We start from the raw sequence: 12,940 nt of genomic DNA, 5'->3' as shown, positions 1-12,940 counted from the left end.
AAATGTGGAAAGAAGAAATGTTTATTGCTAGATTGATTGTAAAAAGAATGCTTTGGTGATCGTTTCTTTGTACTTATTAATGTCAAACTAAATAGAATTATTTGTCAAATATGATATGATATGATTATATGAATATGTCATGACAGTAGTGGGAAGTAATCATATGTGTGTTGAAGCTGTCAATTATTTATTCCCACCTTCCATACACTTCTTATTAACATAAAGCAAAACCAAGAAGAGCTTATAGTCAACAACTTTCCTTCAAGTAAAAGCTATTATTTTGTCCATTTTGCAATTTACCCCTAATACATAAACAAACACACACATATATATATATATATATGTATGTGTGTGTGTGTGTGTACACAGAGAGAGAGAGAGAGAAGGAAAGAGTGTGGAGAGGGAGAACCAGAGAGAGATGAAGAAGGTGCCTCCAAGCTACACACTGTTGTTGATTCTCAGCTTCTTATTTCCATATGTTTATTCACAATCACAAGATTCCTGCTCTTCTCCCCTCCCTTTGGAAAACGCACTTCCCTTTGACACAACTTCTCTCCAATGTGTCACAGTATGGAGTTCTCAAGGCTTCATCCTCAGAGTAAGTCTCTCTCTCTCTCCCTCTCATACACACACACACATAGGGGCGGACATAGCAAAAAAATCTTTCGTAGAGACTATATTTTCAAATTTTATTTGATAATAGTATATTTTTCCGGTAATTCAGTTGGTTGTTGTGGGCTTTTGCATAAAATTCAGATAAATTTTAAAAGTCGAAAAGAAAATAATTGAAAAAACCGACTTGGTGGGGGCTTAAGCCCCCTCTCAGTCACACAACCCAACAATCACTATTATGTACCTATGTGTACATAGCATAACATATGTTTACAAACAGTTGACAATACATTTGAGTAGGCATGAATGTTTGTTGGGGTGCAGTATGTGCAGGCTGCAGCAAATGTATGGAATTTTGTGGTGTCAGCACCCAGCACAAATGCATATGTTGGCATAGGATTCTCACCCAATGGCGACATGGTTGGCTCAACTGCCATAGTTGGTTGGGTAGAATCTGGTGGCACCCCCAACATGAAGGAGTACTTCTTGGGAGGCCAACAACCTAGCCTTGTTAGGTTGATCCAACAACAACCCAATCAAGGCTTGCCAATTGGCAATGTCTCCATCACACTCATCCAATCGGGCCGAATCTACATCGCTTTCCAGCTCCTCACGGCCCAGCCCGGCTCCCGCCTCATCTATGCCGTTGGCCCGGCCGGCCGCCTGCCTCAGGCCCCCGACTTCCGCTTGACCGAACATCAGGAGAGGATCGCCACCACCTTGAATTACGCATCAGGTTAGTGGAAACCACATTTTTTATTTTATTTTATTTTGAAATCGTCATCTAGTATATACTGATAAAAAACGAAGCACGAAGAAAGTTGGTTGATAATATTTGTGTGAATGGATTGTTGAACTTTTGGCTCTAAAAATGAATCCTCATTCATCACTCACATTCATCATTATTGAATTCCCAAAAAGAAAAGAAAAAAGGAAAAAAAGAAGTGGCATGAACTGAAATTAATATATAAAGAAATTAAAGAATCTGGTGAATCATGTGTGACGTTTGTTCGGTAGTTGTATGACTAACAATTTGAAAACTAGATGGTCACATTTTGTCTGAATCATAGTCAATAAATGAATGGATATTAATTTATGATGTAATCACTAATCACGTATGTCTGGCGAGGGGATTAAATAATTAAATTAAATAATATCAGTCATAATATTATATTCGAAATTACGTGTTTGATGACTTAAAATAAAATTAAAATAGTTCAAACTTAGGACCCACAACAGCTAATGTCAAAAGTATTTGGTGGGGTTGAATTAGTAATTTAGTATATTGTCGCCGGCTATAAACCACCCACCCCTATTGTCGCCGGCTATAAACCAAATAACAAAAAATTGACTAAGCAACATATATTTTTTTGGCTATAATTAGTTTTTTAGGGGAATCACTTTATTAAATAGTGTCGAAATTAATTATGTTAAAATAATTTCAAAGAAGCAGGTCGTAATAGAGAGCACGTAGAGTAATATTTAACTCTGAGTTATACAATTTGACCGAGCTGTTCGTAACATGCGACGAGGCAAATTCACGACTGTTAAATATACGCATTAACTATGTCAACAATAGTATTATTTTTGGAATTCAATTTAATTAGTACAATATATTTATAATTTGGTCTAACTTTCGATATTCAACGGCTGCAAGTTGGGTGATGGCCCTTCACGTTAAAATAAACGATTATGTCTTTAATTTTACTAGTTAAATTTGTATATGATGTATATTAAAAATAAAAGCATGAGTCAGCAAACATGATAAAAGAATAAAATGATCCCGATTGTTAAAGAAAAACCAAATACAAGTTGAGAATTATTCAAGTATTTCCCATAATTTCAGTATCCTAAACCAACCTTATGCCTCGTTCGTTCGATTCATCAAAATTAGCTCTACTAATGCAACAAAAAATATTTTTAATTGGTTAAAATTGATATGTAGCATAATATGTATGTTTAATTACAATTGAACAGGTGAATTTAAAACGGAGAAACGGCCCGAGTCGAGTCTCCGGAGGAGCCATGGGCTTTTGAACATGTTGGGCTGGGCCATCATGATGCCCATCGGGGCGATGGTGGCCCGCTACATGAGGAAATGGGACCCACTTTGGTTTTACTTGCATGCCGTTATTCAATCAACCGCCTTCTTGTTGGGCCTAATTGGTGTAATCTGTGGTTTTGTTTTGGATGATCGTCTCAGCGCCAACGTTTCCAAACACAAAGCTCTTGGAATTTTTATTCTCACTTTTGGTTGCCTTCAGGTTTGTTTTTTCTTTTTTATTTATTCATGCACTTTAACGAAAATTTCATTTTTTTTTACAAAAAAAAAAAAAACTATATTTTTTCACAACGAATTCATAATAATAAGTAACATTTTTGCAGGTTTTGGCGCTCCTAATCCGACCGGAAAAGGCGTCAAAAATTCGGAAATATTGGAATTGGTATCATTTTAGCGTGGGAAGGGTTTTGGTGTTCTTGGCTGCGGTTAATGTGTTTTATGGCATCCATTTGGGCAAACCCGGTTCCTCGTGGAACGCCGGTTTTGCAGCGGTTCTTGTCATTTTATTCATCATCACTCTAATTATGGAGATTAGGATATGGTTTAGAAAATGATTTTGTGTTTCTTCTTTTATTATTAATATTGTTACCCCTTTGTAAGTTATTTGTTTATGAGTGCAGAGTTTTTATTATGATTGAGGATTGGGGCATGTGTTTCACATATTTGCTACTTAGAAAACTTCCCCTTTTCATTTGTTGTGTTTGCTTTTGTATATGTTAGAAGGGAGGGAACAAAATAGGATTTTGTAAAATGTTTTATTTGATGATTTAAGTCTCAAGATTAACTTCATTGCCATATACCTACATGACTCTCCGCCCACTAGACATGTAGCACTACCAAAAAAAAAAAGTACTAACGATGGAAAATAAAGTGAGGTGGTCTTGAGTGCGTGCAATCACTTGCACCGTATAATTGAGTTGCACTCGCACTTAGACCCTAACTCGCACTCTGATTCAAACCCATATCATGATCTGAATCGTGTAAATGACATTATTTGGTTATTAAAATGACACTATTCGGTTATATAAATGACATTGCGTATAAATGACACCGTGTATATGACGCTATTTGATTATACAAATAACACTAACCGTATAAATAACACTATTCGGTTATACAAATGATATTGTCTATAATTGACACGATTCGTTTATACAAATGACACTATAATTTTTTAAAATGTTATAATGTCATTTACACGATTTGAGAGTGGAAAACATGAACATTTGTAACAAGTAGTATTGTGAGTGGAAAAAGAGTTTCACTTTATAAAACGTAGAGATGGAAAGTAAAAAGATTGTGGTGGGGAAGAGTACCAAAATAGAAGTGTTCATGTTTTTGTGAGACGACCCAAAATAGCAAAATGATCATGTTTTTGTGAGACGGAGGGAGCATAATAATAAACTACATCCTTGTTATGTAGCTTAATGCAGTGATTTACTTTTGGGGCGTGGTTTATTGAAGAAGGCTGAATTGGACGAGGAGTAATGTTGAGGTAATTTATCATTGTGTTCCTGACAGTGTAGTTTGTGTAAAGCCGATCTCTCTGATGGCCTGTATTGTTTGTTAGTTTATACATTAGTTATTGAAGTTGGATGTCCAGAGTGAGTGATTAGAGTTATCAGAGGATTACTCTGTTGAACCACCTCATGTCTAGATTCTGGTTTTAATTATAGTGATTTAATTTGTTTATCTTGGTGATTAATTAGAACATTGCTACATGCATTTCATCTTATTAATAACTGAATAACATGTAGAATTAATATTCTCAACTTACAACTCTACTTTTGATGCTAGCTGGAGTTGATAGTGAGAAGAGGTTTGCTGTTGATGCTGAGGTGCACCATCTATGGCATTGGCCATCTTGCTTCTTACATGAAACTACAATATCCATGCAGCTAATTAATGCTCTTCAAAACAAGAGGTATGCCATAATTGTTTAATCTTTATTGGAAGAATTCAGATCATGGAATATATTAGTATATGCTAGCTAGCTCATCTTCTTTACAAATAAATCGAGTACAAATTGGAATTTCACCATTTCAGATACAACCATATGAGGAGAGGAAGGAAGGCCAAGTTGGGCTGCTGGGAACGACTTATGAGGTTGGAAATGTTGGTCGTTTGTGGTAATTAATGAAATCTAAATCTTGTGGTGACTGCTGAATTAATCTCCAAATTGTTTCCAAGTTAATTACTATTTTTTCATGTTTATTCTGTTGCTTTGCCCAAGTCTTTCAAGTGTTTTAGTCTGGCTACTCTTCTACGTTTTATTATGTTGGCATGAAATGATTTATTTGTTTTATTTATTTTTCTAGTTTTGGTTGAGCACCCTATTGGTTTGTTTGGCTTTATAGTTTGTGTCCTTACATCAAATGAAATAGAAATAAATGTTTAAATTTATTTAATTTTGTATTTGTGTGCAAAACCGATATAGAAATCGAAAACCAAATTTGGTAAATTATAAGAATGAACGAATTCTAAAAGAAATAATTTTGACTTGTTTCGATTTTTTCGATTCATTGCTCACTCGGTAATGGATTAAATTAGGTATTCAAGGTTATTGCTTTATATTTTAAGATCACAAATACTCCTGTGCCGTGTAATTGGTTTTCAGAATGACACTACTTTATTCGGGAAATGACACTTGAACATTTCCGAATGACACTACTTCAACATACAAATGACACTTGAAGTAGTGTCATTTAGAAACAAATTACACGGTGCAACTGATTGCACGTGAGAGTGCCTCAAGATACATGTTTGTATTGCAGATTATTAAGTCATATAAGATATAGTAATATAAAATTCCAACTTGCAAGATAAATATTTTTTTGAAAAAGGAATATAATAACTCCTTGTAAATTTAAAATAAGAATTGCGAGAAAATTACCGCAATTAAATCGATCCTGTTTTGAAGACGCAAATTAAAGCTAGGTTAAAACACATCAAGTGTATACAAGTAATTGCTTCACATGTCCACCAAAGGTGGTGGCTCCCTCCTCTCATGATTTGAATTCTGCTACTCCCTCCGTCCCGCGAAGCGTGACCCACTTTCCTTTTTGGGTTGTCCCACGAAGCTTGACCTGTTTCTAAAAATGGCAAAAAATTTACCCTTTATTCACCTTTTCACTTTTTCACCTACCACACTTAACATACAAAATATCAATTTCTTAATTCCCGTGCCGAAAAGAAATGGGTCACGCTTCATGGGACGGAGGGAGTATTTTACTCACCTCTTTTCTTCTTTAATTAGAGAGAGAGAGAGAGAGAGAGAGAGAGAGAGAGAGAGAGAGAGAGAGAGAGAGAGGAATCTTGCAGGGTGACAAAATGTAGGCCAAAAAAGTGACCATCAAGGTTAGGGTCATCAAATCATGTTCACTCATTGGTAGAAATGCACAGTTGTTGAATTACTTTTTTTACCCATTTGGGGGCTTTCTTAATTTGTAAAAGAAAATCTTAATTCACATAATGTTTTAATGACATTTACAAATATAGTTCTCACGGATACACATCGATATTCATGATACACAATATACACTACTCTGAGTGTATAATTTAGCATCTAACAACAAATAAAATGAATAGAGATAGCATCATTACTAATTCTTGGGAACTCTATAAGCTCCCTTCTATTTCTTTGGTCAGAAAAATTTATATAACGCCTTATTATCGTGAAACAAGCAAGTCTATATTCGAATTTTAACTTATTTTGAAAAGTACATTTATAATACAAAAAAAAGTTACAAATATACAATATAACGTGAATTCGTATTCAAATCTAAACTTCTAGCTTTTCATGATGAGACAACCTCACATAATATTATGTCTTTGATTTTTGAACCTTACTCACCGTCCCTATCAAGAATGAATGAGGTAATTAAGAACAATATTTATCTTTTGTACATTTATAAAGTATTAATTAAACTTTATACAAAAATATAATCTCAATTCATCCTATTTCATTAAAATTGAGGGTGTGATAGGAATTTGAAGGATGAAGTGGAGATCTGAGGGAAGATTTAGAGAGTTAGGGGGACCTCTTGGACCCTCTTTAGGTGTAAAAAGGTGCTCTTATTCCCAAGTAAATGCTTTTTTTGTCCATCAACTTTTTGACTACAATTTAGCTATAAATCACAAAGTATGTCTTTGGTTTTTGACTCTCATTAGCTGTAATTAATGCCTCTTTTCACACCATCTTAACTTAGTTCAATTAATCTATAATAGCCGCAAAAAGTGATTAGAGAAAGGTGATCACCAAACATAATAATCTTTTATTACATATCTCACTCCTCCACGAGCAGAAAATCAAACCTTTTCCCATCTCATGAAAGTAATTATATATAATCACTCTATACTAGCTAATGAACAAAATTTAAATAAAGAAACAATAAAGTATTTTACAATTTAGACACCCAAAATTCTATTCGGGTCCTCAGCAAACGTTGGGCCCGAACCCGACATATCCATTCGCCGCATTAAAAGAGATTTGGATGCCTTCTTGCTGAATATTTCCTATTATAGAAAGATCCGAAGGCGACGGCGCGAATGCGAAGCAGAATGTGCCCCTTTCGTCCACCGGAATTAGAAAGTTCCGGGCCGGCAGGGTCAGGATCGGCCCGCCCGACAAGAAGAACGAAACAGTCGGGACCCGAACCGTCACGAACCCGTTTAAGTCATAACAAGTATCGAATATGGATACCTCGCCGGCCCGAGGCAGGTTCGCCGTCTCCGCCAAGAAGGCGTCCCGAAATGCCACGTAGGCGGCTGCGGGCAGCCTTGTGACGGCGGTGCCCGTGTCCATGACCACCCCGCCATCGCCCGACTCGGAGAGCTTGAAGGTGTCTTCGGATACGGGCACCCGGGTTCCCCCGACTCCAAGGCCCGAGAGCCCGATGTAGTAAAAACTCGGGGCGCGGAGGTTTTGGAGCAGTGGAACCCACGCGGCCCCCACGGGCATTACGGAGCGCCCGAATTCGAGCGACCCGTAGGAGGCCGTGCCCCGGCTGACTAAACAGTAGCTAAAAGCCTGACCCGTCTGCCCGCCAAGCTGGCCCACGAGGGACATGGATCCCCCGCCCAAACCCAACAACCCGGCCGCCCCGACGAACATGCCCCGGTTCATATGCCCGCACCCGATTGCGACGTTTTGGACGGTGGTGTGGCCAACCGTGAGCGTTTCCAAGGCGAGGGTACCCTTGGTATACGACCCGTCTCCGTACGAAACCTCGTACTTGCACCGACCCGCATGGCAGCCCGAATTCTCGACCCGATCGCAGACGGAGGAGCTGCATGAGACGCCCGAGAAGGAGGCGGAGTCGGCCGGGTCGAAGACCGGGTCGGATTGGTGGTAGCATTGGGTGCATGGCTGGCATTGAACCCAGACGATGTCGCTGCCGGAGTCGATCACCATGTACTGGCTCCGGGCCGGGCTTCCCACGCCGATCCTCACGAAGTACTCGCCGCTGCCTTGGTCCATGCCGGAGACCACCTCCGCGCCGAAGTCGGCCACCTCGTAGGCGCCGGAGGTGCGGCGGAGCAGGCTGGCCACACGCCGGGCGTCGCGCTTCATGCGGGCTTCGAAGCGGCGGCGGTGCTCCTTCTGCCAGGAGAAGGGCAGCTTGTCGCGGTGGAGGAGGTGGAGTTTCACGCCGGTGTCGTTTTTGACGGCGGTTTTGGTGTCGGGGAAGGCGGAGGAGGGGCGGAGCTTGGTGGCGGCGGCGATGGATTGTTTGATGTTGAGGTGCTCGTAGTGGGGGAATGGGATTGCATGGCCGGCGGAGGTGGTGGTGATGGTGGCCGAGAAGGCGGGTGGCGGCGGGGAGAGGAGGAGGAGGAGAAGAATGAAGAGTGTTGGCATTGTGGCAGTGTGAAAATTGATGTGGTGGTTTGTTTACTTAGAGAGAGAATGGAGGTGAGATTTATGTGCTTTGGGTTTAGGGATATGAAGTGGTGGTGGGGTTTTGAAGAAGCAGAGAAATAATTGAGTCATGGGGTTTTCTGTCCCCTTTATTTTTTTCTGTGGACTTTTTAGATCACTAGTTTAAACCTCCCCAAATTTCAAATATCCGAATTTAAATTTTCTTTTCATCGTCTACATATCTACTATTAATCAATTTTTAGGGACTCAACTTCCAATTTTTATTTTTAACGTGTTCACTGTGTATTTTCCTTATAATGAGCCACAGAGCCAGTATTAATTATCGAAAATTAGAGGATAGGATAGATCGATTAATAATTTTGTGTTAATTTATTATTTCACATATATTAAATACGTGTTACAAAAAAATGTCAGAGTATCATATACTCCTAATTCAAATCTTGTATAGTTAATTGGACGATCAAGAAAGTATCAGTAATTATAATAAAATTCTTAAAATATCCAATGTAATTTTATATTTTTAATTAAATATGAAACATTATTTGAAACTGAAAATTTCGTTTGTACTATATGTGAGAAGACTTATGATTTTTCGACCTTTTTCCTACTACAGCATTCATGATTTGATTGATTATTGTGAAGTGCGAAAAATTACATATATGCATGTATGGAGATTATTGACAATAAATTGTGTTTTGTTTTTGAGAACATAAATTGAGTGTATTAAGCATCGGGAGAATCAAATATGCAATATATACTTTATTAAACTCCATTATACTTTGTGATGATGATGATGATACTTTATGATGATGACTTTCACACAAGGCAACTCAATTTATTTATATGTAGCCATTTTACTTCTAAATATAAATATAAGAATTTATATAATTGCAAAAACATTATGTGATTCTATGGCCATCTGACATTAATTAATAATCTGTTTTATATATATGCGTGCAGCTAACCTTCTGTTTTGCTTGAGATCTGATTTTCGTTTTCTAGTAACGTAAATCACAACTATTATATTAAAGTCAGATTTTATATTTATATATAAAAAAAACACACAATTCAGACTCTACAAAAGAAGAAGAAAAATCTAAAAAAATAATTGAAAACACAAATATGCAGACCAAGTCGTACTCCAAATATGACAGGTTGTTCTATATAGGTTGCACGGTATCTTTAATTTATGTAGTTACTCGAAAAATGTACTCCATTCCTACCATTTAATACGGCTTCTACCGCTTTTTATCACTTTACTCCTTTAATCACTCTTTTTTTTAATAATCGTGCCAAAAAAATAATATGCTTAGTAGGACGGAGGAAATAATATTTTGTCATTTTTGGCGTTCATAAAAAAATAACACTTTTTTTTAGAACATGATTGATTCCATATTTTTTATATTTTCTTTTATCTTGAGAGGAAATGATGGAGAGTAAATTGGGAATAATACAAAATTTACGGGAATATCATAATTGGTCCAAATTTTTAAATTTAACAGTGAATTGATTTGAGACTTGAGAGAGAAGTACTCTTTTTAGCTGTCTGTTGGGCTGGTTTGAGCCCTCACTACATTTTTTGTTTGTCTTGTTGTTTGAGTTTTCCAAAGAAACTTACTCACACATTTAAAATTTTAAATCCTCCAAGTAATAAATTATAAAAATGTAAAAAAAAAAAAATCTAACTCAGCTTAATAATTATGGTGAATAAATTATTCATTTCTTATATTTACATTAATTGAAAATGAAGCTAAATATATTATTAAAAATTTCAAAGTACGTAAAAAAATTCGACATATTTATTAGGGAAAATTTATTCGTGACTGAAAAGTTATGGATTTGAACATCACTAAGACACTAACACATCGTTGTGGTTTTATATTTTATAAAACCAAAAACTAAAATAAAAATGCCATTGTTTCTTTAAAAGTCAAAAAGAGAAAAACTTAAAAATAAATTAAAATACACATGTGAAAGCATCAATTGTTTTGTATATAAAAGTGTGGTCAAAGCAATCCAAGCATTGAAACGACACCTAACAAATTGATTTCTGGTTAGCATACAAAACGAGTGTTTGTCGCAAGCTGCTGGCAAACATGCATCCTTTTTACTTGGAACAATTTTCCCCTCCTCAAAATCCTTATTTCACCATCATTAATGAATCCCTTCCTTTAAATATAAAATAGTTTGATGTATACATACATTTATTTCGAAATTATTTTTATATAAACTTTTTCTAGTAGAAACTGCAAGTCATGTTCTTTAGGTATACATTAATGCATCGTCTATGTTCTTTTTATACACTATATTGATGCTTTTTTAATCTTAGTACTTTTTCTATGTTAATACTACCTTTTATTTTTATTATTGAACAAATAATTATTAAAATTGTGTAATGGTGCGCAAAACCTATATACGCACAATCATACTTCTTTTTGTAATTAACAATCTTAAATCATACTTAGTAGTACAATGTACGAATAATTTCAATATGAATGTTTTAAGTTAATTTGTATTGGATCAAAATAAATTCTCCCTCCCATCCTACAAAATTAGTCTTTCATTCTTTTCTGGGATGTTCCAAGATATAGTCAATTTTTAGTTCGAATTGTCTTTTAACTTTTTTTTCATAACTAAAATAGTCTTATTTAATGTTTGTGGAATAGTTAATAAAGGCACAATAGAACACAATTAGTGACGGGACCATTCTAGAACATGTCATTATTTAGTAAAAGATGATTGTCTTGACTATTTTACACAATTTTCACAAATTAATTTTGCATGTAGTGTAATAAAAATTTGCATAACAATTAATGTAAATATCATTGTTACACGAATTACACAAAATTATAAATTCATGTAACAATTTTAGTGACACACGAAGTACACAATTCATGTAATCGTGTAAAGGCATGAAACTCGTTATAATTCATGTATGCGCGAAAATTTTCATGTAAATATATTAAAGTTATTTTTTAATACAATTATTACCATTTTTTTATTCACACGGCTATAAACTATAGTTTGTTATTACTATATGTCATTGACTAATATAAGGCGTTGCCTCTTAACAAAATGTATCTAACCTTTTTTTTTTTGTGTTAATAGGCAAAAATGTCCAATTCCATAAGTTTTTTTTGTAAAAATGCCCTAAGTTATCATACAAAGCATTCTATGCCCTAATTATGTGAAGTGCCTATTTTACCCTTTGATGTTGATGGGTTTGCTTGGTTTTTTGTGAAAGTCTTACACATTTGACCGATTTGACAGCCATCGGTTATAAAAGTCAACGATTTGACAGCTATCAGTCAAGAGTATATATGACCGGTGAGTGGCTAGATCATGTGTCCGGCCGATGAAAACATGTGTCCGGCCGGGCGGACACATAATTTCATCGGCCGGACACATGTCCGACTGATAAAATAATGTGTCCGGCCGGTAAAATCATGTGTCCGCCCGGTCGGACACATGATCTAGCCACCCACCGGTCATATGTACTCTTGACTGATAGCTGTCAAATCGTTGACTTTTATAATTGATAGCTGTCAAATCGGTCAAATGTGTAAGACTTTCACAAAAAACCAAGCAAACCCATCAAATCAAAGAGTATTTAAAGAATAGGGCATAGAATGCTTTGTATAATAAGAGAGGGCATTTTTACAAAAAAAGATAAGGAAGTGGGCATTTTAAATTTTTACTCTTTTTTTTTTTACAAAAGTAACTTATAGTATTTTTCAAAAAATATTAACTATATATATATATATATATTTTAATTTTGTGAAAATAAAAGAGCGCTATTTTAATAGTATGATTGAGACTTTGACAGGGTAGTAAAATTTCTCTCTCTCTCTCTCTCTCTCTCTCTCTCACACACACACACACACACACACACACACACTTTTTGGTGCCCACATAGAGCACCTGCAGGCAAGCATGAAATATTTTGATTGAAAAGGCATAATTCTGAGGCAGTGGTCACACATATATTTCATAATTTCTGCAACTCATCTTACTCGACATACATTATTATAATTTCCAGAGTTCTTGAATCTTGACTCTTGAGTGCATACCTGAATTTTAGCAATTTCATTGCTTTATTGCTTATGCAGTTATGCTAACTAAAGTTATGATATATCGTAGTAATCTGATGCAAAATTTACTAATGATATATATATATATATATATATATATATAAAACGAGATAATATTATTATTATTATACACCGAAATAGTCGGATAGGGCACTTAGCAGTGATTGAGAACTTCATCCCTGAAAAAACAGTAATTATGAGGTTATGAGGTTCAAACTCTTGTTCAATTCACGAATTAAGAGTTTTAATCCATCATTGTTGCAATTATTGATGATTAATGACGTGCATAAGCAG

The 12,940-nt window shown here is 35.8% G+C and overlaps 3 protein-coding genes across 3 annotated transcripts in view; 1 reads left to right on the top strand and 2 right to left on the bottom strand.

Moving 5' to 3' along the window:
* LOC130992114 (nucleolar complex-associated protein 2) overlaps positions 1 to 12,940 on the bottom strand; it is an 884,658-nt gene that overhangs the window by 590,013 nt on the left and 281,705 nt on the right. The gene's annotated exons all lie outside the window — the stretch shown is intronic.
* Positions 163 to 3,463, top strand: LOC130992148 (cytochrome b561 and DOMON domain-containing protein At3g07570). The gene is made up of 4 exons (XM_057916677.1): positions 163 to 598; positions 937 to 1,348; positions 2,590 to 2,876; positions 2,998 to 3,463. Exons 1-4 carry the CDS (start codon positions 419 to 421, stop codon positions 3,226 to 3,228), a joined length of 1,110 nt encoding a protein of 369 aa, XP_057772660.1. The 5' UTR covers positions 163 to 418; the 3' UTR covers positions 3,229 to 3,463.
* Positions 6,926 to 8,690, bottom strand: LOC130992135 (protein ASPARTIC PROTEASE IN GUARD CELL 2). Its single transcript, XM_057916657.1, has one exon. The coding sequence runs from the start codon at positions 8,532 to 8,534 to the stop codon at positions 7,110 to 7,112; it is 1,425 nt and encodes a 474-aa protein (XP_057772640.1). The 5' UTR covers positions 8,535 to 8,690; the 3' UTR covers positions 6,926 to 7,109.

This window comes from Salvia miltiorrhiza, chromosome 7, assembly GCF_028751815.1.
Source record: "Salvia miltiorrhiza cultivar Shanhuang (shh) chromosome 7, IMPLAD_Smil_shh, whole genome shotgun sequence".
Classification (NCBI taxonomy): Eukaryota; Viridiplantae; Streptophyta; class Magnoliopsida; order Lamiales; family Lamiaceae; genus Salvia; species Salvia miltiorrhiza.
Note: the sequence above shows the minus strand (reverse complement) of the source record. Positions and strands in the feature narration are given on the sequence as shown.

Coding starts and splice junctions, on each gene's coding strand:
- LOC130992148 (XM_057916677.1), top strand. CDS start 419: ATGAAGAAGGTGCCTCCAAGCTACACACTGTTGTTGATTCTCAGCTTC. Junction 1,349..2,589: donor CACCTTGAATTACGCATCAG/GTTAGTGGAAAC, acceptor ACAATTGAACAG/GTGAATTTAAAACGGAGAAA. Junction 2,877..2,997: donor TCACTTTTGGTTGCCTTCAG/GTTTGTTTTTTC, acceptor ACATTTTTGCAG/GTTTTGGCGCTCCTAATCCG.
- LOC130992135 (XM_057916657.1), bottom strand. CDS start 8,534: ATGCCAACACTCTTCATTCTTCTCCTCCTCCTCCTCTCCCCGCCGCCA.